We start from the raw sequence: 27244 nt of genomic DNA, 5'->3' as shown, positions 1-27244 counted from the left end.
GTTACACTGGTCTTAAGAGTGCCAAGTGAATTTGAAAAAAGATTCAAAAAAAATTTTTTCTTTCCCTCCATCATTGGAGAAGTATGTATTCATCCATCCCACGAAATTTTAAACCCGCAACCGGAACTAGACATCGAGAAAATAAATGCGGAAACTCCTCTATTTCGCGTGACGAACCTCGAGAAAATGGGATCAAATGGGTACGGCGGATGGAAATATCTCTCTTATTCACCCCGGTACCCCATTGTTTTTTGTCGCCATCACATTGAACACATCATTCCCCATATCTTCAAATTTTTTCAAATTTTTCCTGAGTTGCTAGGGGGTTGAAACGTTCAATTTAATCAAAACTCCATAAGAGGCCGTGTATAAGACTGATTTTGTTTATTTAATTACTCGGTATCCATAAGTTCTAAAATTTTAAAATTGTCACCGATGTTCACCATCTGTCTAATACTATTAATTTAAAAAATTATAACTTTGTTGGTGAATGTCAATTTTCCAGGTCATCGCCAAATTCACTTGGCACCCTTAAGTCCAGTTTAAGGAAAACTATTCAGGAGAAACAGAAAATTTAAATAATTTACTTACGACCGAGGAGACATCAACACTGATGTATCAGGAGCATAAACTTTTGTGATTTCAAATTCTACATTCATTTTGGTTTCGCTCAATCTAATTTAAAAGAAATTCAGTTGACTAAAAAATTTTATCTAAAATTGTTTAAAAAAAAATATTATTGAATTTCCCTGATGTTTAACTTCAGGAACGATTCCTACTAATTTGAAATTAATAATGACAGAAAACCGAATATGCACTTTTTTGTTTCAACTCAATTAATCCATTTGGAAGCAAATTGCTAACTTTTAGCAAAAAAAAACTATACTTGATTTAGACCTGTGCAATGGGCCACTATTGCGCTAATAAAAAAAAATATTAAATTGCATATGAAATTACATACAGTCAAAACGCCTTATTTCAGTACTAGCAGTAGATTTTTTTTTTGTCCACCGAGTTTCTCTCCATGTGCGTTATAAAAATCCACTTCAATAAAAATAGGAGCTGAGGTATTTGACAAAAATTGTGGTCCAATGAACCCATGTGTGCAAGTAAAGGGAGGGGTAAAAAATGACTGTGCCATTTCAGGGTTAATGAAAGTTTAAATTTCCAAACTCATTAGGAAAATTTAAAATTACGTCTAATTAAATTAGACAACAATCATCAATCATTGCGATTAGGACCAGAGAATCGTAATGGCGTTGAACTTTCGAGAAATTAACTGATTCGTCAAAAAAAACTGAGGATAAAAATTGCACGATTTTTTGCTTGAAATGTTTAATAATTTTCCAACAGTGTATCCTGTTTCTTTTGTTGATGCTTAACGAAGACCCCATTGCATCACAGCTATTTCAAATTTCCGGTGGATTTGAAAAATTCTTTAATACCTCAGACATTCCATTTGTACTGGATTTCTCATCAATGGGTTTTGATCGGGGATGATGAGGAGGAAGGGATGTTGGGGGCGGACGAGAAGGTTGACGAGGTGGTTATGCCCTGTGTATAATGCTAGATTGCAAGATACCAATGGCTTGAGGCACCCTTGGGCGAACCACCGAATAAGGTCATTCACAGTCCACTGCAACTCAATTTCAACGATAGTTACATAACGACTGGACATAGCACACGTATATTCCCCGTGGGGAAATGGTCGTGCTGTGGGTTTCTGCGAACCGATATATAACGCCGCCGTTGAAAAGCGAAAAGCGAATGAGGACGTGGTGGAAGGGTTTGCGGTTCCACTATCTTTGCGAATAGGTTTTTTTTTTTTCACTCAATGCTCGGGTTCGTTCCATTTCCTCCGACATGGCGCGAGTTTGGAGAGAATCCTCATTTTTACTTCTGGAGGAAAGTTTTCTACCCGGGGAAGTTCACCACGTTGGTAAACATGAAATATCAAAACCCCGGAAGTTTTTGGGAATGTGAAGGTGATGTGTGTGTTCTGAATTCAGTGGTGAAGGTTGGATTTCATATTCGAGGGATGAATTACTTCGGCATTCGGGAGGATGAAAATTCTTGTAAGGTTTTGGTGAACGGGGGAAGTTCTTTCAAGCGAGGTAATCAATTTCATATGCAGTCAAAAACTACTAAAATTATAGGGAATTCCAAAAATATTTTGGTACCGCAAAATCAGTTCACTCTCGGTAGAAACTCTATAAAAATTCTACTTTCAATTTGATGTTGCGATAAAAATACTCAAATTTAAATTGATATAAAATTCTATTCAATCATGTGATTAATTCATACGGAGAGAATTACATAGTAAGAATTATCATAGCCATATGAGAAAATGCTATGGCAAAATAGTCAAATTATTTCCAAGGGTTTTCCCATAGTAATGGCTATTATGTTACATAGGAATCTACCATATCCCTAGAAATGGTTACCATGTGATGGAAAATGATCCTATGAACCTAAGAAGTATATCTAAAATACACGGTTAAAATTTGCGATTGCGTTCATAAACTAAAGACGTTTAAGGCTTAAACTTTTTTAAAAAATTAAACAAATTAAACGGTTTATTTGAAATTTTCCTATTAAATTCTACAATAAATTCTACAATATTTTTGTTCGGAAGAAGTAGATCATCAAATAGAAATAAATATTCAATTCCTAGCGACCGTAATGGTTGGATGAGTTAGGTGTTGCTCCGGCGGACATCCGAGTGCAGCTGCGTTTACTGCGGTTAGTACTTGGATGGGTGACCGCTTAGGAACACCTTCGCCCACAAATTTCGGAAGGTACCTAGGCACGGTGTAGTGGCCTAATATGCCCCTTTAGTCAGTGTGACAGAAGGGCCCATTAAGGCTCTGCACAATCGGCCGGCTGTACGACTGGGGTTTTCCATGGTTTCCCGTGCAGTCCTAGCCCGAATGGGGTACAGTTAAGAGTAAGACGGCCCATGGTAGCGCAGATAAAAATTAGAAGAGTGAAGTGGGAGAGGCAAAGGCAGATGAATGAGGAGCCTATAAAACCGTAATGGTAGTAGGAAAGAAATATAAAGAAAACAAAATTCAATTTCTTTGATTCAAACAGAGAATTATACACATCAATAAATTCTTTCCATTCGCCATCTAGACAATGATTTCATTTCTAACTAATAAAATCTTTACTTGTATGAAGCAAGCATTTGTTTACATTTATTAAACGATTTATTTGATATGACAAAAAATACAACTGAAAATTTAACTCAAGTTTTAATGAACATTTTATTAGGAGCTCTCTGAAAAGATCCATTATTTCATTTAAAAACATAATTTCTCGTTTCATTGATACAACAAGAAAATTCTCCTTGTTGAATTAATGATATTTTTGTGTCTGACGTTGGATCTACTTATGTTTCGCTCCTTGATGGTATTTAATTATTTAGAATAATTTTATTATGTGTTATAGGACATTTCACGTAACATAGGAAGCTCTACTATGTAACATTGTAATGCTTACAAAACTTTAGTAACGTTTACTATGTACGGATTCCAACATAAAAATGTTTACTATTTTATTTTCTCCCTGCACACAACAAATATTAAGGTTTAATTTTTTTCATCTTTAAAATGAAAATTGACGAATAGTCTGATATCAGATGCGTTGCCACAAAGCCAATTCCACAATGTTGGAAATTCCTATGGGACTGTTAACTCAATTTCAATAAATTTCTAAAGCTGTAGTGAAAATAAATCCTACAGAACTTTTATTTTCCTTCCAAGTGGAAGATAAAAATTGTCTCCCTTTTATGAACTCCTACAATTCTATCAAATTGAGATGAATGCTTCATCTCAATACAAATAAAACCGATGTAATCATCATAACCCAAAGAGAAGGCAACTCATAAAAGTCCATCATTCTCTGCACCATGAAAATAAATTCCTCTTGATAGTCAATTCGAACGTGGAATTAGTTCATCACTCTCGTAATTCCCCTCTCGTTTTACACTCCCCATTCTCTCATTCAAACAGACTATTACATAAATATAATAAAATCAAAATGAATCGAGTGAAAAAATTTATTCAGTCGTACTGATGGAAGTGGAATGGAAATAGAGTGTAGAAAAAAAATACCCCGAGACAAAAAGAAAAAAGGAAGATAAATGCTGAGTACAAACGAGTCAGTCAGGCAAATGGTGCTCGAGATTGACAATTTTATCGCGTAAAAATTTTCCAAATGGTCCAGCGAGGAATAATTGAAACAGTCTGATCCTCACGCGTCGACTGAAATGTGTAGCTTTATTTCGCGAACTGTACGCTTCGCGAAATTCACGAGTATAGTGGGGTGATTTTTTTTTCTCCTGGCGTTTTTTCCACTCTTCAGTATTGGCGACAGACGATACTGTATACAATGCCGTTCTTTTTTGGGTTTGAACGATTGGATTTTTCGATTGACTGAAGTGTCAAGTCCAAATGATTTTTTTCATTCGAGAGCTTTGGTTAGAGTCAAAAGGGGATAGGGGCTGACAGGTCTAGACGTTTTAGAGCGGAAGAGACACTCTTTCACGTCACAATCCATTAGTATAAGGACCAATCTCCTGGGTTATCCACGTCTAGTCATTTAACACTTATATCCTGTGATGCGTCATATGTCTCTTGAGTCATTCGACGAACACTGAAATTCTATATGATCGTGTATAGCATCCGGTTTGATCTTTTAATCTCAAGAAGTGGATTGATGCGTTGGGAGGAATAAACCAGTAATAATTTTCTTAATTTAGCCCTTTCGAATGACTAATAGCTTCATCACCACGCATGTACTGAATATTCATATATTCTACATCTTAACAACTCAAAATAAACCCTGTGAGATCGTCTAGACAGATGCCCCCGATGATCCCTCGACAAGATAACCATTCCCTTTAATCACTAATTTATATTTACAGCCGTGAGCTCCATGCGACCAATCGACAACGCCAACTGCATCCTGGATCAAGATGTGAGAACAGTAACCCATGAGAACACTAACATTCATGATCCCATATCCACTCAAATGCCAACTGAAGGTAAGTGAGATGTCAGAAGTGGCCCATATTTTCTATTTCAGAGGGGGGTTAATAGCTCCACTTCGAAAATAGGTTCTCGTTAATTCTCTTTGGGCAAGTTTATATTAATTCCATTGTGAGTGACTTTAATAAAATTTTCCAGCCTCCATTTACGAATGGACCTAACAAATTTTTGATTGTCACAATGCGAATACTTGATATTCTCAGTATAGGAATGAATTCCTATTGATATTTGGGGGTATCCGAGCACCTCCCACAGTGGAAATTTGGATCGACTGCACTGTAAATTTATAGATTTTCAATCGTCAGATTTGGTGATGGGATTGTATGAAGAGATTTTATCAAAATTCATGATTGATCAGCGTTATTTCAATTGTGTTTACCAGAAAAGTACTTCATTCCTTTGATATTCCCTCCGTAAGGATATCCACGTACTTTGGCTATTTCTCCTCCAGCGATGGTATATTTCAGAACGAGTGGCATGGTTTTTTATGGAAAAATGCTTTGCTACTTTTGCAGTGGAACATCAGAGCTTTCGTTTGAGCCCCATTTGACTCTAAGTTTCCAGAAATTTTACAATGATTTTATTATTTAAACTTTGCAGGTCTGAATTTGAATCTCGATATTGTACCGTTAGAAAACATTTTTTAAATCTGAAAAAAAAATTACAGAGTTTACTTTTGGAGGAAAACTCATGAAATAATAAAAAAAATAGCACTTTTTAATTTTATGAGCGTTTTTTATAAATAATTTATAAATAATCAATTTTCCCCATAAAAATCATTTGCTCGGAATCGTAATAAATTTATTTTCAGAAATTTACCAGAAATCGATTTTATGCCTAAAAAATGAGGTTTCCGCAACTTTGAACAATTTCAATTATGTATTTATAAACAATGAATGTTTAAAAAAATCAATAATTGTGTAGAAAACGTAATTTGAATAACGCCGAAGATTCATCACTTTTCTCAACTTTTTCTCACGCAATTTAATTGTCAAATTTGAGGATTGAAAATGGTTGACTCTACAGTGTGGTCTGTAAAAAACTGTAAAAGATTCTTGGATATCCTTGAACTTTCAGAAATTGTGCCTTTTGACAAGGAATTAATTGCTGGTACAATTCAGAATATAAACAATTGCTTCACGATTTCGAAAAACATTATCTTTAAAATAAGAAAAGGGTTGTATATAAATAATTAATACTGAAAAAGTTGATAAGCTTTAAAGGTTGAGAATTTCTTATCATTTGATATATTTTATTTAAAAAACGACTTTGTAATTTTATCCGATTTTGAAAATGTTTTTTAACGTTTTGAAATGGGGAAATATTAGACCTTCAAACTCTCAACAATAAAATCATTGCGGATTCTTTTGTATAAAAAAAAACTTGCCAAGATACTTGGGTATCCTGGAATAATAATAATTTGTTTCGGTCGAAATGATGCACTTTCAGCACTTTTTTCCTTTTCATTCTGGATTTCTTTGATTAAATTCAGTTCACGTATGTCGCCTCTTCCTATTGTTTTCCCTCAGCTCACTTCAGTTTCGGTTCTGGTCTGTAGATATTACGTAATCTACTAAAAATATCAAATTTTCTCAGCAAATACATTTGAATGCATTTTTGATGCACGTCACATCCGCAAAAGAGTCCCAGAAGAAACCCAATCTCCCGAAATAAAAAGTGAAAATCTCATTCTCGTATTCCAGAATCACTACCAACGAGCACAGCGGAGCACTCAAGTGCGTCTGACAGCAGTGAGCAACAGAGTGACCCGCAGACCCAGCAATCAGCCCAACAATGGCCCGCTGTACTCGAGTTACAGGCATACAATGTGGCACATTCAGTTGTTATACCGGCGTATCACTTCTGGAACTCAGAATTCCATAACAAGCAGCCAGCCTTCATAAGACTCAATCTTACGTTACCCTGGGGTGCCAACTTCGCCGTATACGGTAGGCGAAATGTTGCACCGAGTGTAACACAGTATGACTTCGTGAAATTTGTTCGCGGTGGCAGAGTGGATCAAAGATTGAAACGTGAAGTTGTACCCGGGGCTGTCAGCTTTATGGAGGAGTCCGTATTACACGCTGAGGACATCGATGCGAATCATGAGAATGATGGAACAGTTTACGAACACGTGCTACTCAAGAGAACAATACACGAACCAATGTTGGTTAATGTTAGCTTGCTTCAGTACCTCGACACTGGTAGGTGGTTCCTGTCTGTTTATAATGACGAACTTCAGCCGTACAAAGTTACCTTAATCATCACTGAAGCCGAGGGCGTCTCCACAACTTGTCCAAATGACTGCTCTGGGAGGGGATCGTGTTACTTGGGCAAATGCGACTGTATGGATGGCTATCAGGTGTGTAATTTAATCAATTATATCTTGCATCTCATTTTTTCTTCACGTCAGAATAGAGGAGGGATTTTTTTTCAAGGGGACACTACTATGAGTTTTAAAAGTCACCGGCGATTGGAGTGAGATTTCTCATACATTGAAAATCGATTATATATGTCTAAAAACGAATAATTAGTGCGAAAAAATTAATTGTTTATTATTCGTTTGCCCCGCACACGTTTAAAATGTTAAAAATAGTCCCGGGCCTTCAATTTTTGAGCTACAGAGGTTTCTTTTTTTTCAAAATTTTTAAAAAAATGTGTGCAATAATAATTACGAATTAGTTTTTTCAAATTCGACTCCTACACAGCTAATTTTGTTTTGTTCAAAATAAAAATTTGCGTCATTCATGTAAAATGGGCAGAAAAATTATCCTTAAAATATTTAAAATATATTCTCAATTCTTTCGAAACATTTTTCGGACTATTTAACATGAATAATGCAATTTTTTATTTAAATAATTACGAAATTAGCTATGTAGGAGTTGAATTTCCAGAAAGCTTTTCAAAAATTTTGAAAAAAAAGAAACCTCTAGCTCGAAAATTGGAGGACCTAGACTATTTTTAACATTTTCAACGTCTGCGGTGCAAACGAACAATAAAAAATTAATTTCATTGCACTAATTATTCATTTTTAGACATATATAATCCATCTTCAATGTATGAGAAATCGCATTTCAACAATGACTTCTATTTCACATGGTCGAAAAAACCTTTCTACCACATATGATTGCATCCCTTGCCTTCCGCTCGGGTTGCAAACTTATATTCGCCAGAAAAGTTTTTTGGGCCTAATGACGAAATGTACTATGGAAATATCATAACCCCCTGAGGAAAAGATAGTTCAGTAGATCTCGAGATATTACACGATTGTAAATTTTTGTCGTATTTTTCCTTCTGAACCCCCATGGAAAAATATATCTCTGGAAAATATATGAGTCCTATATAATCCATACATGTCGTACATGAGGGAATATATGCCAAAATATAGGGCATATATGCCGGTATATGTGAAAATATGATGAATTAGCCCATGATTGTGTATGAATTACAGATGAAGAATTCTATACGATTTCATATAGAACAAGTTCATGACTCATACATCCAATATACATTTTCCCATACATTTCACTCCAATAGGGTATGTCCCTGCATGGAAATATATATAATAATATACAAAGTGACGTCAGGACCTTGTTTACAAATTGTGAGGAAATATAGAATGGAAAATCAGTAATTCAATGGCATAAGAATTATGAAATTACGACAATAAATTTTTGAATAGTGAGCGTTAGAATTTTTCAATGATTTACCCAATAACTACATCATGGTTGGGTCCCGCCATGCCGCCATGATTGAAAATGGCGATGGTACGACAATTGTAGCGATATTTACTACGATGATTTTAGCGGCATTATGCGCGATAGTTGGACCACCATTATGTGCGATAGTTTGAGCAATGTTCATTGCAACCATGAATTTTATCAACATGAAGAGACATTAACTATCATATCAAGTCCCATTGACACCGGCGTCATCGTTCCCAATCATGACCGTAGTTAATCGCAATGTAATTGGCTGAAGTATTGAAAAATTCTAATGTTCATTATTTGAAAGTCTATTATCGAAATTTAGTAATTTTTGTACCTTTGAATTTCCAATATTCTATTCTATAACTTCCTGAAATTTGTAAACAAGGTGCTGGCGTCACCCTGTATATGATGAGTATATGGGTGATATATTCAACCTAGATTTATACAAATATTTTTCACCTTCGTATATGTAAAAATATATGAAATACAGGAATATTATATGAATATTCAACGAATGACGTTTCTAGTGAAATTTCAGGAAATCATGTCATACTTCAATGAGAAAATTAGTGGAAACTAAATTTTAGTTCAATTATTTAGTATTTAAATTATGAAAAATTCCGGGCACAATACTCTTGATTTTCGAATTAAAATTCAGCTTTTCACTTTTTTGTCAAGTTTACAAATGTTATCATATGAAATTGAGAGTATTGTTTCTAAAAGTTGACCGCTACTGAGCGGAAATGAGTTGCTTCTCCGCCAATTCCACATCATAGCCTCTAAAAGGGCCTCAAATTGTCCTTTGAGCACGAAGAATATGTTCAATTTCAAGGATTATCCCCTCAATTCAAGGAATAATTTATTATTTTTCAAAATAAATAATTGATTTGAATCAGCAGTTATTAAAGTTCTCCATCCATTTTAATTGGATTTTAAAACTAAATTTTCTGACAATGCGATAAAAAGGCGTGGAATTAAATTTCCTTTTTATTTAATTCCGTTCCTCTTTTTTTCATGTCTTGTTACACTCCACAGGGAGCCGATTGCAGTAAAAGTGTCTGTCCGGTGCTCTGTTCATCCCACGGACAGTATGGCGGTGGTGTCTGTCACTGTGAGGAAGGCTGGAAGGGTGCCGAGTGCGATATTCCGCTTGGTGATTGCCAAGTCCCCGATTGCAATCAGCACGGACAGTGCGTGAGGGGCTCTTGTGTCTGTAACCCCGGATGGAAGGGACAGTTCTGTGAAGAACGTGAGTTACATTCACTGGATTTTCTATGTTCGGGAAGGTTCGGTGGGTAACGAAAGAGAGGTGATGAAGAGGAAAAAAATGAGGATGAATGAGTCTCTCGGTTAATTAAAAGAATTACCTTTTTTTCCCCCCCGTTTGTTTTTTATCCCACGGATAGTCCCTGGATATTGAATTGACGAGATTGATGGTCCTTCGATGAACTTTCATTTGCTTTACCATCGCTGTGCTATCTATTCCTGCGCCGGATATCATATAGCCACAATTTGCCCCGAGACACCATTAATTATCTCACAATTCAAGCGTACGTCCTGTCCCAACGTCACCGTCTTTCTCACTCGTACTGAGATTTCTTCAGAGAATACCGCGCGTAGATTCAAAAGATATTAGGAGTAAAAGGCTAACTGCAACCACAAGCATATTCGCTGTTCCTGTAACACACTGGTGTCTCTGTACAACGTGAAACCTATAATTAATGCTGTCGGGTAAGTGGAGAGGGCTTTTGCTGGTACGTTGAATTTACATATGGCTACATAACATGGATATCCTGGATTTTCCACCTTAAATTACCATAAATATTCCGTAAATTTTCCTCATACGTATCACTCTGTTTCTCGGATGTAACCCAGCCACTTTTTGCTGCTCCCATGACCCCGAAAATTGTTGCTACACTAGAGTTTCTGTATCGATCCTGTACCGGAAGACCCGTGACAATGACGAGAAATTAATGGCACAGAGACAAGGATGAACCAAAATTGCCTACTGAGCCCACTTCAGCCGTAGCAAAGAGATACTTTGATAATAAGTTTAATTCATGTCACTCTCAGATTTAGAAACTACGCGGAAGAGAGAGAAAACACACGGGTTTGTGGCTCGGTCATAATTTAAAAAGTTGGCCCATTCATTCGACTCGAGACCTCTCTGTAATCAGCATGAGCACCGCTCCAACGTCTCTACAGCACGAATACTCAGCCGTGACAGCAACTTTTCCAGTTATCTAACTGTATGAAAACCTCCACAATCCGATGGAATAGGTTTTAGTGGCTCAGCTCTCGTGGATATAACATATTCCCAAATAGGAATTTTAATTTTTATGTCGCGAACTTTTCTTACTTCGCATGAGCCATATTAACCCGAAACATAGTACTACATTTCAAGTTTCAGTTAGGGAAGTTGCTTTTGAAGGCATTAAAATGACGGAAGATGTTTTGCGTCCTCTCTTGATGAATCATGAATGAGAAACTTTGCTTTTGTATGATCGCTAAGTGTTACGTATAACGAAATTTTTTTATTGGAAATTCTATTAGTTTTTTGCCGATTCTATTGAAATGTACCACAGCTTTCCTGCGCGTTTTTGCTTCTGAATGGAAGCTTTGTATTTGGCCGATTTTTCGATTTTATAATTTTGATTGCAAATGATCTAGAATGTTATGAAACATGAAGAAATTATGTTTTTAGCGTCATGTCTGTACGTATGTATATGACAACTTGAGGTTTTGGTGATTAATTTTGAGAAACTTCGACATAAATACGGTGAAATTTGTAGATAAAAATCTGAAATCTTATGCTCATTATAGCTATGATTGAGCGCAACTATGTCGCGTTGTTTCGGCCCCATCAGTCCAATAGTTCCTGAGATATAACAACACTGTTAGAAAATTACTCTTGAAATTTCAAATGAAAAAGCTTGAATTGTTTAACAATGACAAAGTTACATGAAATTTCTGTATATTCCTTCACTGATGAGTTGGTTAATTTCTTAAATATTCAAGTAATTTTCAATTTTCAGGTCCATACGGCACTGAAAAACCTTGAAAATTTTGAAAATTCAGGCAACAATTGTTCTGAATTCTAAATCGATTGAAAATTGAATTGTATGTGATGTTTAATTTTCACGGTGAATTTGAACATTCAAGCTTTCATTGAAAAATCAATGATTGCTCAGCATGAAAAATCCAATTTTCTTGAATTTTCAAGATGAATGAAAAAATTAGTGAACGATTTAATTTGAAATTGAATTCAACCTCACAATATTGAAAATTCAGATGACGCTGTGACTCAAATTTCCAGAAATTTTCAACAGTGAACTTGTTATTTGAATGCAAATGTTCAATAAAAAATATTGTATTTTGAATTAAATTCAATTGGAGACAATATCTCAATACAGTACATAGTGTACATAGAAAAAATACTGTGGTATTTTTTAATACAGTAGGAATCCAATAGAATTTTCATCACACTGTCCGTAAAATGTTGTTTTACGAACACTTTGTGTCCGTAAAAAACTATGGCGCAATTTTCGGGGTATCACGGACCCCGATCTACTTTGACACAGCCCTTTTACACCCAAACAACCCTGAAACGACAATCGTTGAGCGCCAGGTCGTTTTTACCAGAACGGCCAGTGGAAATGAACGGAAAAGTCCTAAGCTCCAATACGGTGCCCCACTAGTTCAGAACGTAGAAATCCATGTTGGTTACTGAAAGAGCTTAAACTGTAAATGTGAATGAGGATATCTCAAATAATTACATTTACAGACATTGTGAAGAAAAATTGTGTTCCTCACTCGGCCGAAAACAACTTTTCTGACTGAGTGTGAGGATTTCAAACCGAGACGAAGCCGAGGGGCGAAAACAGCTATTTTTAGCGACTTTGCTAGGTTTTTCTATGAAATCTTTTCGTACCTCGTTCAACCAAAATGTCTTCAATTTCACCAGCTGACTGTCGAGATCCATCCTGCAGTAGTCACGGTGCCTGCGTTGCGGGAAAATGCTACTGTAAAGCCGGCTGGCAAGGAGAGCGATGTGATCAGGTGGACCAACGAGTGTACAAGTGTCTTCCAGGATGTTCTGAGCATGGCTCCTATGATTTGGAAACAGCTCAGTGCATATGCGACGATCACTGGACCGGTCTCGACTGCTCCCAACCCAGATGTGCACTCCAATGTGGTCCACATGGCTCCTGCGAGCAGGGTGAATGCAAGTTAGTATCAATGTTTTATAAAGCCCACATGGCTCCTCTCTTCATTTTTTCCTCCTTCTGGAGTCGTTGGACCCTCTTCAGATTTTATCAGATAAATAGAGTTGGACGTCTGTAGACTTCAGTGAAATAATCCAAGGAGTCTCATTGTTATTCCATGATTTATACCGACGTTTGAATCTTTTTCAGATGCCACGACGGTTGGACGGGCACCAAATGCGATCAGAAACCGTGCGATTCCCGCTGTGCTGAGCATGGACAGTGCAAAAACGGCACTTGCGTCTGCAGCCAAGGCTGGAATGGGCGTCATTGTACTCTGAGTGAGTGTATAAAGGCATTTTAGAGTATTATAAAGTTCAAAATGCGAATGGCATTCTCTATTATCAACTCGTGGTTACTATCTAATGCAGAGGATACATTTATTCGCATCATAATGCTCAATGTACTCATGATTTGTGTTGTTTCATTCTGCCAGCTGGTTGCGAGAATGGTTGCAGTAGACATGGACTGTGTACGCTTCATGATGGCGAGTGGAAGTGCGCTTGTGCCACTGGATGGGCGGGCAGGGACTGCAGTATTGGACTTGAGATGGAATGCAGTGATCAGCTTGATAATGACAATGGTATGTTCATTTATTGTTACAGCGGTTTCATTACAGCGAATAGTGATATTTATTTAAATTGAGGGAATGGATCTGTTTGATCTTTACTTTGTTGATTCAACCTTGCTCACATTCAAAAGCTAATGGAGTACACTGGTATTGAATTGAATGGGGATATCACTTTTAAAAACAAGTGCGCAAATGCTTTTTCATCACTTGGTGAACCATTGTTTCTGATACATTAGCAATTTACTTCCGAATAGATATTCCCGCGTAGATCGGTATCCTCAGGGACTTGTGGTCCTTGCCTGAATGTTATGCGAGGAATTAAAAATGTAATTGAATTGAAAATGGAGTGGCCAATTAATTGATGTTGAGTAAATTGTTTACTCAAGATAAAAAACCTTTTTTTTCATGTTGTTAGATCTTTGTGTCGCTCATGTTCTCCGTCGAATAATGGAGATCTTATAAAACATATGAAGGATTTGTTTCTGACGGATTTCAGATGTTTGTTTCAGCGTGATCCCTCTAAGACGGACGCTCGCACTTGTTCGAATTCGTCTCATTTGAAATCTCTCCTAGACAGATCCTCTTTCATCGCAAGGGATTCTTAAAACCTCAATTTATAAATCATTCAGAAGTAATTTAAAGTAGCTCTACCCTTAGGAGGTTAAATTTCAATTCAAAGATTTTTGAAAACTACAATAAATCGCCTAAAAACTCTGTGTGATTCGGAATCGTAATTTTTCACCTCATTTAATTGTCGTTCAAGTTTTTATAAATGAAAATGTTGAAAATTCATTATTTAACACAGGGTCTTATGTGAAAAACGCTAAATTTGACACAGCTCCAGTTAAAACAAAGATTAAAATCTAATTTTTTTTCCTAAAAATGAGAAAAAAAAATATTGGCACCTGTTCAATCACGATTTGTCGTTTAGTTTTTTTTATTATTAACAATTTCTAACCAGAATCACGGGAGACTGTGAACAGGAGTAGACGTGGCAACGACGGCTCGGTCAGTTGTCACTTGGCGGGACGTCTCTCACCCTTCACATTACTCTACAGTATTGTCACTAATTTTTCCAAGCTAGTTAATTGAAAATCTACTTATTCATATTTTTATTGAAAACAATTAATAATGAAATAATTCTTATGCTTATGTCCTTTATAAATTATTTTAACCCCTCACGTACGGGGTCCCTAGAATGCGTCTTGTCTTACGACGACACGCCAATTCCATTGTTTAATCAGCAATAACTCGAAAACAGGTGATCGAGAAAACTTGAAATAAAATGCATTGGATGAATTGAAATTTGAAATAAACGCCCTGAGAATTCTATTTTTTCCGCATTCAAGTCACACCGATTTATCCTCCAGGACAATTTTTCGCCGAGATCTCCAAATTCGTTGAATTTATTTATAACAAATACATTATTCAATGAATTGAAATTTAACTTGTGCCATTCGATAGGAAGGTCATCAAAGTATTTTCAGCAAAAATTCCAAAAATTTTCTGTAAAATTTTCTCGACAAACGAGATGATTGAATATGATTAAATCGGAGCAAAATAGTATTTTCATCCACGACCTTTCTTGATATAAAAAAAAAATATAAAAAATGCATTGAGAAAAAAAATCAATGAACTCACTCCACAAACAATTCTATTGACTTTCCAAATTTTTTTTCCAAATGTCAATATGTGTCTTAGAATTCGAGAAAATAATTTTTTACTATTGACGGAAAGGGTCCATACGATGTATGGACCCCGGCCGATAGGACAAGTTTGTGCCTCCATACATCGTATGGAGCCCGTACGTGAGGGGTTAATAATTTAGACATCATAAAAATTATTTTTAGAATCTTTTTTTTTTCAAAAGCAGTCAACGAGTCCAGCCGTAGGGGTAGAGCTACTTTAAAAGTATCACTTGAAGACATTAATTATAACGCATTCCATGAGTCTGTAACAGTCAATTCTACTGTTCATGCAAATTGTGACATTCGAGCATTTTCGAAATTCAACTCAAAGGTGAAACTATAACTTATTCTATTCGCTGTGCGACAATTGTCGACAGTTGAAAGCACCCCCGTAAGAGGCCCTAAACCTGAAAACAACTCTAAGAGCGCATCATAGTAACACGTTGAAAACCAAAACGAACAGTTTTCGCCCAGCGGTCCGTCTGGACACATCGAATACTGAAATTATTCATTTTTTCAAATCGATTCTCCCCTACGAAATACTCAAGTGAATCGAATCATATTTTCCACTTACATCAAACTCAATCAGTTCAACTTATTACATAAATTCATTACAAAAAATATAAATATAGTACATAAATTTTGATTAAATCAAAATAATATCTCATATACGCATTTTAACAAAAAATATTGTTATTATTCAAATGAATAAATTTCAAGAAATGTATTTCAAACAAACAAATACCTCCAGATAATCGAAACAAGCATCAGCAACAGAATCACTTGTAAAAATCTCGTATGAAAATCTTTATTAAACAACAAAACTCATTACGAATTACTGACTTAAAATTTAATTTCATAAAACAAAACATAAAATCAAATACAAGTCGTAAATAAACTGGGTGAGCTTAATCGTTAGCTTAGGAGTATCGCCCTGTCAATGCAAATCCTTTAGATTTGTTGAAAGATCTCCGTCCGACGGAGAATATGGACAGGACAAAGATCCCATTGAGCTAATCTATTTGACGAGCATCTTTTTCATGCCATCATCTACAATCTAAATTTATTTATAGATGGTATGGTGGATTGCTTCGATAGCGAGTGCTGCTCGCACCCAACGTGCGCCAAACACCTCATGTGCCTGGTCAGCAGTGACCCCGTTGAGGTGCTCTTCCGTAAACAACCACCTAGTGTCACAGCCTCATTTTATCAGCGCGTCAAGTTCCTCATCGAGGAGAACAGTGTCCAGAGTTACGCCCACACAGACGAGTACGGTGAAAGGTAGGATCGACTCTCCACATTAATTCAGATTAAAAGTGATAACACGAGTAAAGGAATAAGTAGGAAAATGATTTATAATGAAACGCTTTTTTTATCGAAGGATTACATAGGTAATAATGCTATGCTCAGACACATCTAGTGCCCTAGGAGTTGACGGTTTTAATTCAGGGAGAATTTATGTAGTTCTCCTACAAGCCTAACCCAATCCCTTGAAATGTTTCTTTAAAGAGTTTTAAAAAAACCTCGCGTTTATGTTGTTAAAACTACTTTGGAACAGTTAAATGTTCGAGACACGCGACGTTTTACGAGGAATAATGCCTGATAATTCATGTGATATTAACAAGATAATCAAATTATATCGTCGTTTATACGTGACTCAAAGCGCTCACAACGGGGATGCGACAACAAAATTTTAGTGAAAAAAATATGTAGAAAAATCGCATATTAATTCATTTTCCATTATCTCCGCGCAGTAAACTCAATAAAAACGCTCAATTGATGGGGTACAAGAGTGATAGAGCAGAAATAACTCGAAAAGGAGCCACTCGAAGATACTACTCCGAGTTAAAATTTATTCCACCAAATGTACCGAGAAGAAATGCGAGAGCATCATAGGACCTCTATGTGGCATTGAATTCCTGACTGGTAAAATTGGGTATCGAGTAAACAGGAAATCTCGCGAACCAAATGCGAAGAGCTTTTTCATTCTCCGATATTAGCCAATACCCTCTCTTCGTCGACTCATGCATCCGTCCAAAGATACGAGGATCGAATTGCCACAGCGATTGAATTAATCCGAGAGTACGAAAAAACGGCGAGGGGGTGGGCAGGGGGAATCTCTTTGATAATCGGAATCCGTCTGGGTGCCAATATCTCTAAGCTCTTGAATTTTGTCGAAAAAGGTAAAATGTAAAATGCCACGAGTAAGAATAGAAGAAGCGAATGGAGATAATAAAATTCTGTGCAGAGGAAAAATTTTTCATTCTCATTTTGACGGAGTAAAAAAATTAAATATGAAAACTAATTGAATTTCCGAGAAATAACCGTTGTGAGTGTGACAGTCAGGTGACAACGACGTTCATTCGGTTGAATTTTAATTTGCTAAATTTTTGAAAATGTCGAATTGACATACCCCTGACCACCACTCAGAGATCCACACGTCAGTGGCAGTGGTGACGGTATAAAATCAGAGCCCCCTCCCCCCCAACCCCTCTTTTGAACCACTACTTCCCCTCAAAAATCATCCTATTCCCAGTGTTTTTTCACCCAACCTCCTGGATAAAAACCCCCTCCTCCCCCGAATGGCAGGTGCATCGACGTTGGCCCTCGGTAACACTGCCCCGAGCAAAGGACCTATCTCATCTCTGGTCATTTTCTATGTTCTATGTACTTTATTTTTACGTTTGGAGTAGATACGTTTTACGTCTCGTTTCTCTGTGTTCACTATCTTTTGTGGAGCTGAAGAATCGAGTCGCAAGACGAGAATCAAAGTCAAATTCCATTTGAATGTTACATTCCTGTTCGACAAAAAAAAACTTGAAGGGGAGAATAAAAAAGGGGGTGGGGGTTGGAATTAATTAAAAAGGGGAGAATTACACGTATGTGAAAACTACTTTTTTTATCAAGGACGATAATGAGGGTCCTTTCATCACACACACTGACACATACTAGTAAAACTGGTGATTTTCAAGTTCAAGGGTGAGTAATGAGGGTGAAGACCCAACGAGGAGGAAAAAAAAAGATTAAAAAATTGAGAGAGAATGAGAGATGAACAAAAGAGAAAAGAGGAGGAACCATGATTCGAGGGAGACGGTTCTTTACTTTCGGCACTGGTGACGAGGTGGCAAAAAACTTAACCCCGGTGGGATCTTTTTTTTTTCAGTTTCATTGTATCAGTTTTTTCTTTTTTCATCATCCCACCGTCGGTCACTTGTACTCTTTGCCTCCTGCGTTCGGGGGATTCGTGTAATTTGTCTAGTGTTTGACCCTATGTGTGTACCCTACCATCACCAAGACCACCATTCACCCAACAGCCGTGTTATGGCTCTGTGTTACGTACAAAGAGAGAGAAAAAAGTGAATGACAAAGGAAAGAAAAAAATATATTGAACCAAAACTAAAAGATAGAATTACAGTAATAACTTTATGCTCACGAGGCATTTGCTTTCGCGTAATAATTTCAATATTAGCTGATCAGTCAAAAAAACTATTCAGTATTGAAAGAAGTGTCGATAAGTCAATATAAGTGATAAAGAGATGAATAGAGAAAACGCCTAAGCATTCCTATGTGCACATTCAATCATAAATTGCCCATGATAGATGCTCCGGCAAATACCGAAAGGATTTTTCATGGTAAATTAGCTGGATTCGAGGCAGAGCAAATACATCAACCGTCCAACTGTGATGAATAAAAAAAATATATAACCATCGAGTAGCCGCTGAATTCACTGAACTGAAAACAAAAAATATTTACCGAAACATTTTTGGTTGATTTGTCAGCTCTGCAGTCAATCAAACGAGTACTTCTAACATGGTAGACACAAGTTTGAAATTAATCGGTTTATCATTATTTATCATTTCTGTATAGTGTCGTGTATCTATTTGTCCGCTGCGTATATAAACAGAAGATTTATCCACATTATATACCATATGGTTATTATATTACATACTTATGTATATCAGTGTGCATTATCTGTACATGGTGTTCGTAGTCCACAGAGAGAATAATATGAAATAAAATGAAGGAGCGATACAGAAGCCCAGTTGTACTAACAGTATGTACAGTCGTTTGTATATATCGATCGTTTATGTTGTTTCCCTGGGTAAAAGACAGCTTCGACGCATTCTATTTGTCAACACGTCGTGTTATCGTCATCGGACTGCGTCTAGTCGAATCGATTCAACTGTTGGGTCAATCCCGGTCATATCCCCCGCTAGCTCTTCATGTGCGCATAGTTTATTTATTTATCTCATTCCCTCCTCTCACGTTTATTTCCTCAGCTTATGTTAAGCCAATTGAAATGTCAGAATCAATCAACTGTGCAGTTGCATTTTAATCAAATTGAATGTATTAAACGAACCTCGGGCGTGGAAAGTTTCTCCGGGGATTTGAAATTTGAATTCAACAGTTAAAAGAAAATATAAATAAAGGAAAATTGTGTATATTCTCGGGGCTTTGCAAAGTACCATTGCGCTTGACGTTGCACTGGAAAACCCACTTACAGATGCATGGAACTTTTCAATTGTCGTGGTACTATATAAATTGAAAGGGGGGGGGGGAGCTTTTTCCCCGTACGACTGAATTTGAATACCTCGGGTGGAATTGTAAATGTAACAACGTCGTTATCGTTAAATTCAATTCACACGTTGGGATTACCCGTGTGTTGCTAGAAGGGAACATTTGAAATAACGGGGGGATAATTTTTGGTGGATGGAGGAAGTAGTAGGGTGTCGGGTTTAGTCAGACTATTGAGTGGAGACGATCGATTGGGAGTTCATGGTGGTTCAGTATCGCTTCTTCGTTTGAATTTTTATTTTAGTCTCTGGTATGTTTATTTCTCGTCATTTTTTATGACGGTGTGAGGAGGTTGATAATATTGACTCATGTTGAAGTGTTGAGGCAGACTTATTCAAGGAGCCTAACGGGAATTGATTGATAACGGTTATGAAAATTGAAATTGTTGGATTGTTTTTTCGTTCTGTTGTTATTCGACAAGAAAAGATGGCGCCTAGCTACTTTCATTGTATGTTGCGTAGTTTCCAACTTGTGTCTGTCATTATGTAACCACTCTATGTTGAATGGATGGTGAAACGAGTGAGTGAGCGTTTATGTGACTGATTGGGACGAATTTTGCGGGTGAATCGAGCGAACGATTTTCGTGTGTTTGAATGATTGAGTGTTTGGGAGTATTAAAGTGATGTGGTGTGGATATATTTGTGGATGTGAATGTGTGGAGGGAGTGAGTGGGGTGTACAGTGAGTACGCTTGATTAGTGTGTCTACGTCTATTGTTTCTGTAATGACGTGCAGAGCATTGCAACGCGGGGGAATAGTTTGACAAAATTGAAAACAAGGTGTAAGAGAACGATTTTATTCTCTTATTACAAGAAAATAGTAAAGAAAGTGGAATAACCACTGAAGAAAAATGAGAAAGACCTGTTCGTGGAGGTAAAGTTGGGGGACAATTTGCTGCTTGAATAATTCAGAGTTCGATTGAAAGTTTAAAGAGCTAAAGTCATGGTTGTAACTTCAATTCTTCTAATAATTCCCTCAATGGGAAGGAAAGAATCATGAAAAAAAAATACATTCATTTTCCCGCGCGTGCAATGTTGTGGACGAGCATCGTATATTTTTTTTTGCCCGCGCAAGCGGGTTCTGTGACCGTGGTAACGCCCTTTCTTCTCGTTGGTTTTTTCCCACACGTAGTGCGTTCTGGAGTTCCTTTACACCGTGGTAAGTTGCAGCTCAGCTCTCGCTAAAAGAAAAAAAAGAAAATCTTTAAAAAAAAAGAGAACGAATCACTTGAGAAATGCAAAAATTATTTTACGTTCATGTCCATTCATCTATCTGCATCGTCGCTCGTTACAACTTCATCTTACATGTTTTTTCGTAATGGCTCAATCATTCTTTTGGCCTGCCTCTTTATTTACTCGTTATCTTCATATCTCCATCAGATTCAAATAATCATTTTTTCCAAATATTCTTGTTCTTGCTCTATTTATTCTGTTACTTTTCTGTTGAATATCATTTTCGTTAAATCATCGATTTGTAAAAATTCATTACTGTTATGTTGCCAATCTCGAACGCTTGTTATTTTCACAGTTTCAATTTAATTTGGCTCTCGATCTATCACGGGTCCCCGAGGCTCCGTCCGCGTTGCTCTACCACTCACTAGATTCACTGAATTTCGGTTGTACGAATTAAAGTTGCATTCATTTGATTTATTCACCGAAGCATTTACCCTTATTTCTCCATTTGATGATATCACATCCACTCAATTAGTTCATTCTAATTGAAAATGAAAAATATATAATTACATTCGGAATAATCGATGTGGCCGGAGCTGCGGGCCCTCTCACGCGTACACATTCATTACGATATTTGTACGAGCTGTTTCTCTGTGTCTATCTGTGATATGTCGTCAGAATGTTGTTTCTACTTTGTTATTATAATTTTGTTATGTCTTGTCTTCTTGTCCTCTTAGTGCGTCTTAGTCCTATTAGTCATGTTCGTACCAGATTATCTCTGGAAATAACAGAAATTATGAAATTAAGAGAAAAGAAAATTCTTGGTCTTGTCTGTTTTATGTTGCGAGGCTTGTAATTCTGTGTAATAATACCTCATGATACCTTGTCTATAGTGAAAATCCTCTTTTATTTAGCATTTAATTATTCATTTAATTACACACCGCTGATATAATTGTATTGCGCGCCAAATAACACTCAGATCTATTCAATTTTACGTTTGTTTCGTTAGTAATAATATACACGATTATTACGCCACCGCAGTTAGTCTGTATCAAAATATTACTAAAAGGAAAAGAGATGTTTTTCAAAAATTCTACAAATCGGCAGTAAAGTGGAAAAAATACTAGTCGAAAATATCAAGTATTCAATGAGAAAGAAGGAAGAAAGAAAAAAATACATACAACCCTGATTCACCCTCAATCCTTGTCCCTTGTCTACGTCTGTATCACCGTCTATAATGTGCCAATTAACCCTCTCCACTCAAATCAAAGACTCAACCATAAACAAACAAAACCCTGTGTCTGTCTCTCCCATGTCTATTCCAGCCCGAAGCAAAACCGATCTCAAAAATGAACAAAAAAAAATCAACACCAAATTACCCAAATAACCCAATAACCCGATAAATTACCCGTATCTTATTAACAAATTGCAAATTAACGGATAACGAGGTTTCAAGCATTACCTCTGATTCGATATAGATACGAGGCAAAAAAAAATTCAAGAAAAGTCGTAAATAACGGAGTAGCAATTTTCTCTGCTTGAAGTAATTCCGAATAAAGGAATAAGCATACCGATAAATGACTCTCATTCAGCGTTCATTTTCATCCCTGAAAAATAAAGTAGAAATACCTCAGGGATGAAAATAGATGAGTGGGAAGATTTAATTATAGCATCAACAAAAAAAACATAATTCAACGAGGCATGTTGTGCGTAATTATCGGCAATAATGAAACTTTTTTGTCAAATTGCTGGTGACATACGTCGCGTTCGTTAATGGAAACAAAATGAAAAGTAGAAACGGCTGAAACAGAGAGAAATAAAAAGTAGCACATAACGAAATAAAAAACGTCACATTTATAATTATGAGAGACACTGTTGATTTTCGTTTCAAAGTTTTATTCTAGGTTGGTGTCTTTTTCACAAAAAAAATAATATGATAATCTCAATGTGTTTTTAAATAATAATTATCAGTTATTCTTTTTGTTGATTCTTTTACAATTGATTCGTTATGTTTTGAGATTATGATTAAAAGTAGTTGAAGACAGTGCCTGCCACTTTGCTGTGCTCGTACTTGGAGGATCAGTGCCCCCTGGCCGGTTTGATCCCCAAGTTTATCCAGAGGGCAATTAGAGCACAGTTCAACATGACAAGAAAGGCGAAAAAGCAGTTGCTGAAGAGTTTATCAATAAAGATTAGAAGGAATGCATTGATTAATGTGAAGATGATCAGTCAGTGGGGGATATGATCCTCCAAGAACACCAATATCTCCCCCACATGTCCTATTTTTTTTATCAAGCTCCTTAGGGGCCAATCGATATTCGAGGATATTATATATTATATATATTTCTACATATAAATGCATAATGTTTGTATAGCTTGTTATGTATGCAACAGAACAAATATTCCACGAGCTCGGGATATTCGTTAACTGATTCTCTCATTTTATTGTTTCCATATTTTTCCTCACATTTTCATTTTTCATATTTTATTTACCTGAATATATTCTTTTCGGTTCTTCTGAATCAATATATCCCGTTGCACCATGAATTATATTCACCCATCAATTTATTTACTTGCATATCATATATAACAAACTCTACAACCGCAATATATATCTATCAATTTATTACTGTCTACATTTACCTTAATTTTCATTATATTCAGCACACACATAAATTATTGCTTAAAATATTCCAAAGCTTTTATATGAACATTCCAATTTCATTCGCCAGTGATCCAATACCCATGAGAACATACTTTCTTTTTCATTACATAAAATTTTAACATTTATATACATACCTACATAATATATATGCATGGAAATTCTACTTCATGGAACTCAAACTCTCACTCCACCGACCCTCTCACCTCTCGAATCACCCCCACCAAGCCCTCCTCATGCCCTCGGGATGAAGAATTTTATAATTCATACGATTGAATATTCTCACCGACTGGTTGGTACAGCAAAAATTCACCCCCAGCCCGTGTATTTCCCCTGCGTACAGCAGCGGAGAGGATGGAAATTTTCCACAAGAGGAAATTCGAGAATAAAATTTATATAGATATTTCGGCTGGCACTGGCATTGCCACACGTTTTCATTGTCCTCAGTTGTAAAATCTATTTGTTCCGCTCTTCTAGCGTCAATTCTGATCGAGTGTTGCCCATTTCTACCATCAACAAAATGTCTCCCCTCCAGAGCGATATACTCACCCATTCGAATCAGTCATTTTTACCACCCAGCTCTTGTGAGAATATTGAATCGTATCAGCGAAAATCCATTTCACCGAGAATGCCGATTCTCTTCGTACGCCTCAGCATAATCTGCGAATGACGAAATCATCCCCCCCCCCAATTTTTTATTTCCTTCTTCGCTTGATTAAAAAGAAATCTTCACATCTTCGCTCTTGCGTCCCTAACACAAGTAAATCCTTCGCTATAGTGAAGCAAAGGAGGAAGGAGGCCCTTCACTCCAGCATCCTCAGTCGAAACTTAATAAACTTGATAACGAGATCACAAGTGCATCATTAGAAATTTCAAGTGCCTTCCTAACAATGTGTACCGCCAACATTTTTCACTTGCTTCAATTCTGAAAACGTACAAATCGAATCGGCATTCACCCTTCAGTACCACCCTGCCCCCTCAGCCAAGTAAACTTTGCTAATCAAATATTAAATAATAGAAGTTCGATGTTGGCAAATGCAAAATTCATATTTAATATAACGAATAGAAAAAATTCCTCGTCTACGATGCTATATCTGAATTTTGTAACAGCCGAGTAGCCGTGATGCGGGGCCAAGTAGTTACGGAGCAGGGGCTTGGAATAGTAGGAATACGAGTTTCAGTCGACAGAAATTCACGATTTGGATTTACCCTGACGCGAGCAGGAGGATGGTAAGTAACATCATCATATTATCCATTGAATGTGCATAACCACAGTTAATTCAGTCTGTCAACGTATCTTAGTGATAATGTTCCCCTTCCACTATCGTTGCGAGTCCATCGGTTGGGATTTGATAATAGGATTATGGTTCCATTGCCGTGTGATAATTATTTGAGAGAGCGATCGATAGATACAGTCGGAAAAGCTGTGTTGGACGTCGTCAAAAGCTACTGGATCCGATTAATGTTGAAAGCTGCTAATTACTACTGTACTAACAATAAGAGTATTACCCGGATATTGCGTTGGTATACTATAAGCCCGGGAAACTAGCTCACAAAAATATTTCGAGCCGATTAAGTCTTTTTAGCTGTCTTCGGGGAATTAAATCTCGTTCGGGACGATAGTACAATGTGCCTGCGTTGATTAAATAATAAAAATGACCCCGAAAGGAACAAATTCAAAGGTCTGAGATGACAATCATTGAACCACAATTTATTAAATTTGAACGAGGGGCTGGTCACTTAGGAAATCACTGAACCACTCGATTGAAAATCAAGGAAGAAATCACCAGAAATCACTGGAAATCAAGTGATTTTCATTTCCGATGGTGATTTCTAATAATTTTTTGGAAATCGTTGGAAGTCAGTAGAAATCATAAAGAAATCAGGTGATGTCAGAAAATTATTTCTGATTATAGAAATCATCAATGAAAGTCAAACCCAAATTTTTTATTTGCGCTCACTCACATTATCCCGTTTGACCCTCATGACCTTCTTATGCACACATCACTTGATTCTTACTATCACATCCATAAGGCCCTTCTAAAGTCTTTGGTTCCCCGAATCTTACCCATATGCGATTATGGACAGATGCTCCACTTTGGCCCCGAAATCATGATTTTTCGAGTGATTTCTTGAAATCAAGAAATGATCAGAATCTACTAGAAACCATGAAAATCACGAAAAATCAAAAGAAATCATGATTTCCAATTCTTATTGAGAAATCACATAAATCATTCCAGAAATACTGAGGCACCCGATTGAGGAGTGACCAGCCCCTCGAATTTGAATGTTCGTTGAAAAGTATCGATAAAGATGAAATAAGAATACACGCAGAAAAATGGTTTATTTGGATTAAATCAAGTTTATTTGAATTAAATAAATGGTTTATTTTATTCTAATAGAGGATCTATTTGATTATTGTTGCAATAATTCATATCTCCATCAAGAATTGAGATACTCAAAAGAGAAAAAATACACTAAAAATTTTTCATTTCAACTATTTTTTTTGATACGTCAATAAATACTATGGTTGCACACATTTAAATAATTCATTGGTTAATAATTTTTTTTGCATCACTCGTTCGAACAATAAGTTACTGATTCGGATTCACCACATCGAAAAACATCCATTACAATCATTTTTAGCCATTAGCCAAAAATTGCATACACGAATGCCCTCAGCGTATGAACTATAAGTGAAGTTTATTTAATTCAAATGAATTAAAAACATTTTTTTTATTTTGTGGGTGTAGGGCGTGTAACAATGATCGAATTCGAACCAGAGCTCAATTCGGAGTTAGATTTTTTTTTTCATATACAGGGTGATCCAAAATTGATCTGACATATCGTGAGGGTAGCTCAGGGTGATTATTTAGAATCGAAAATTCTAATGAAACTTTTGTCACCGGCGCTTCGGGCTAACCCGTCAGTAGGCGCCCTATGAGACTTTCTCTCACAAAAATTTTTACTCTACAGAAAATATACCTTAGAAGTGCAAATATTTTGCTGAAATTTTTTAAATATCTCCAGTAACTATTCTAGTTGACTCTGGTGGTGATAAAAGTCGATGCTCGGTCAGAGTTGAGTACATTGATAGAATGATTCATTTATTTCAAACGAGATTCGTTAACTATTAACGAATGGTAGAGTTGAATATGACCAAATGAATATTGGTTAATAGTTAACGAATGGTTCACTTGAATGGCGAAAGTCAAGTCAAACAAGGCTCCTCAAATGTACATTCCAACCAAAATCTATTCGTTAACAATAACTAATTCGTTCTATCAGTGTAGAAAATAGTATATTGTGTCATTAGGACCGTAGACGGAGGTTTGCGATGAGTGCTGCTAACTCACACGAATCGCAAACCGACGTCACGGTCCGTATGACACATACTATTTTTTGTCATGAAGGCCCGTTGAAGGTAACGATTTTTCTCTCTAAATTCTAATTCTCTTAGAATTCTTTAATGCCTAAAGGAGGTTAGGCGGTGTATGAGGTGAATTTGAGAGTGAATTTCTGTGGTTCCCGGTAGCTTAGTCGGTAAGAGT

At 36.5% G+C, this 27244-nt stretch overlaps 1 protein-coding gene across 1 annotated transcript in view; it reads left to right on the top strand.

Moving 5' to 3' along the window:
- The window catches only part of LOC107043038 (teneurin-a), a 136416-nt gene that overhangs the window by 95866 nt on the left and 13306 nt on the right, over positions 1–27244 (top strand). The window contains exons 4-12 of the mRNA XM_015264338.2: positions 4928–5047; positions 6755–7413; positions 9797–10010; positions 12726–12990; positions 13177–13307; positions 13463–13609; positions 16359–16566; positions 20991–21017; positions 24804–24923. Coding sequence (XP_015119824.1) covers positions 4928–5047; positions 6755–7413; positions 9797–10010; positions 12726–12990; positions 13177–13307; positions 13463–13609; positions 16359–16566; positions 20991–21017; positions 24804–24923 — 1891 coding nt within the window. The remainder of the gene's footprint in view (positions 1–4927; positions 5048–6754; positions 7414–9796; positions 10011–12725; positions 12991–13176; positions 13308–13462; positions 13610–16358; positions 16567–20990; positions 21018–24803; positions 24924–27244) is intronic.

This window comes from Diachasma alloeum, unplaced genomic scaffold (assembly GCF_001412515.2).
Source record: "Diachasma alloeum isolate Michigan unplaced genomic scaffold, Dall2.0 Dall_scaffold_00545, whole genome shotgun sequence".
In the NCBI taxonomy this organism is placed as follows: domain Eukaryota; kingdom Metazoa; phylum Arthropoda; class Insecta; order Hymenoptera; family Braconidae; genus Diachasma; species Diachasma alloeum.
Note: the sequence above shows the minus strand (reverse complement) of the source record. Positions and strands in the feature narration are given on the sequence as shown.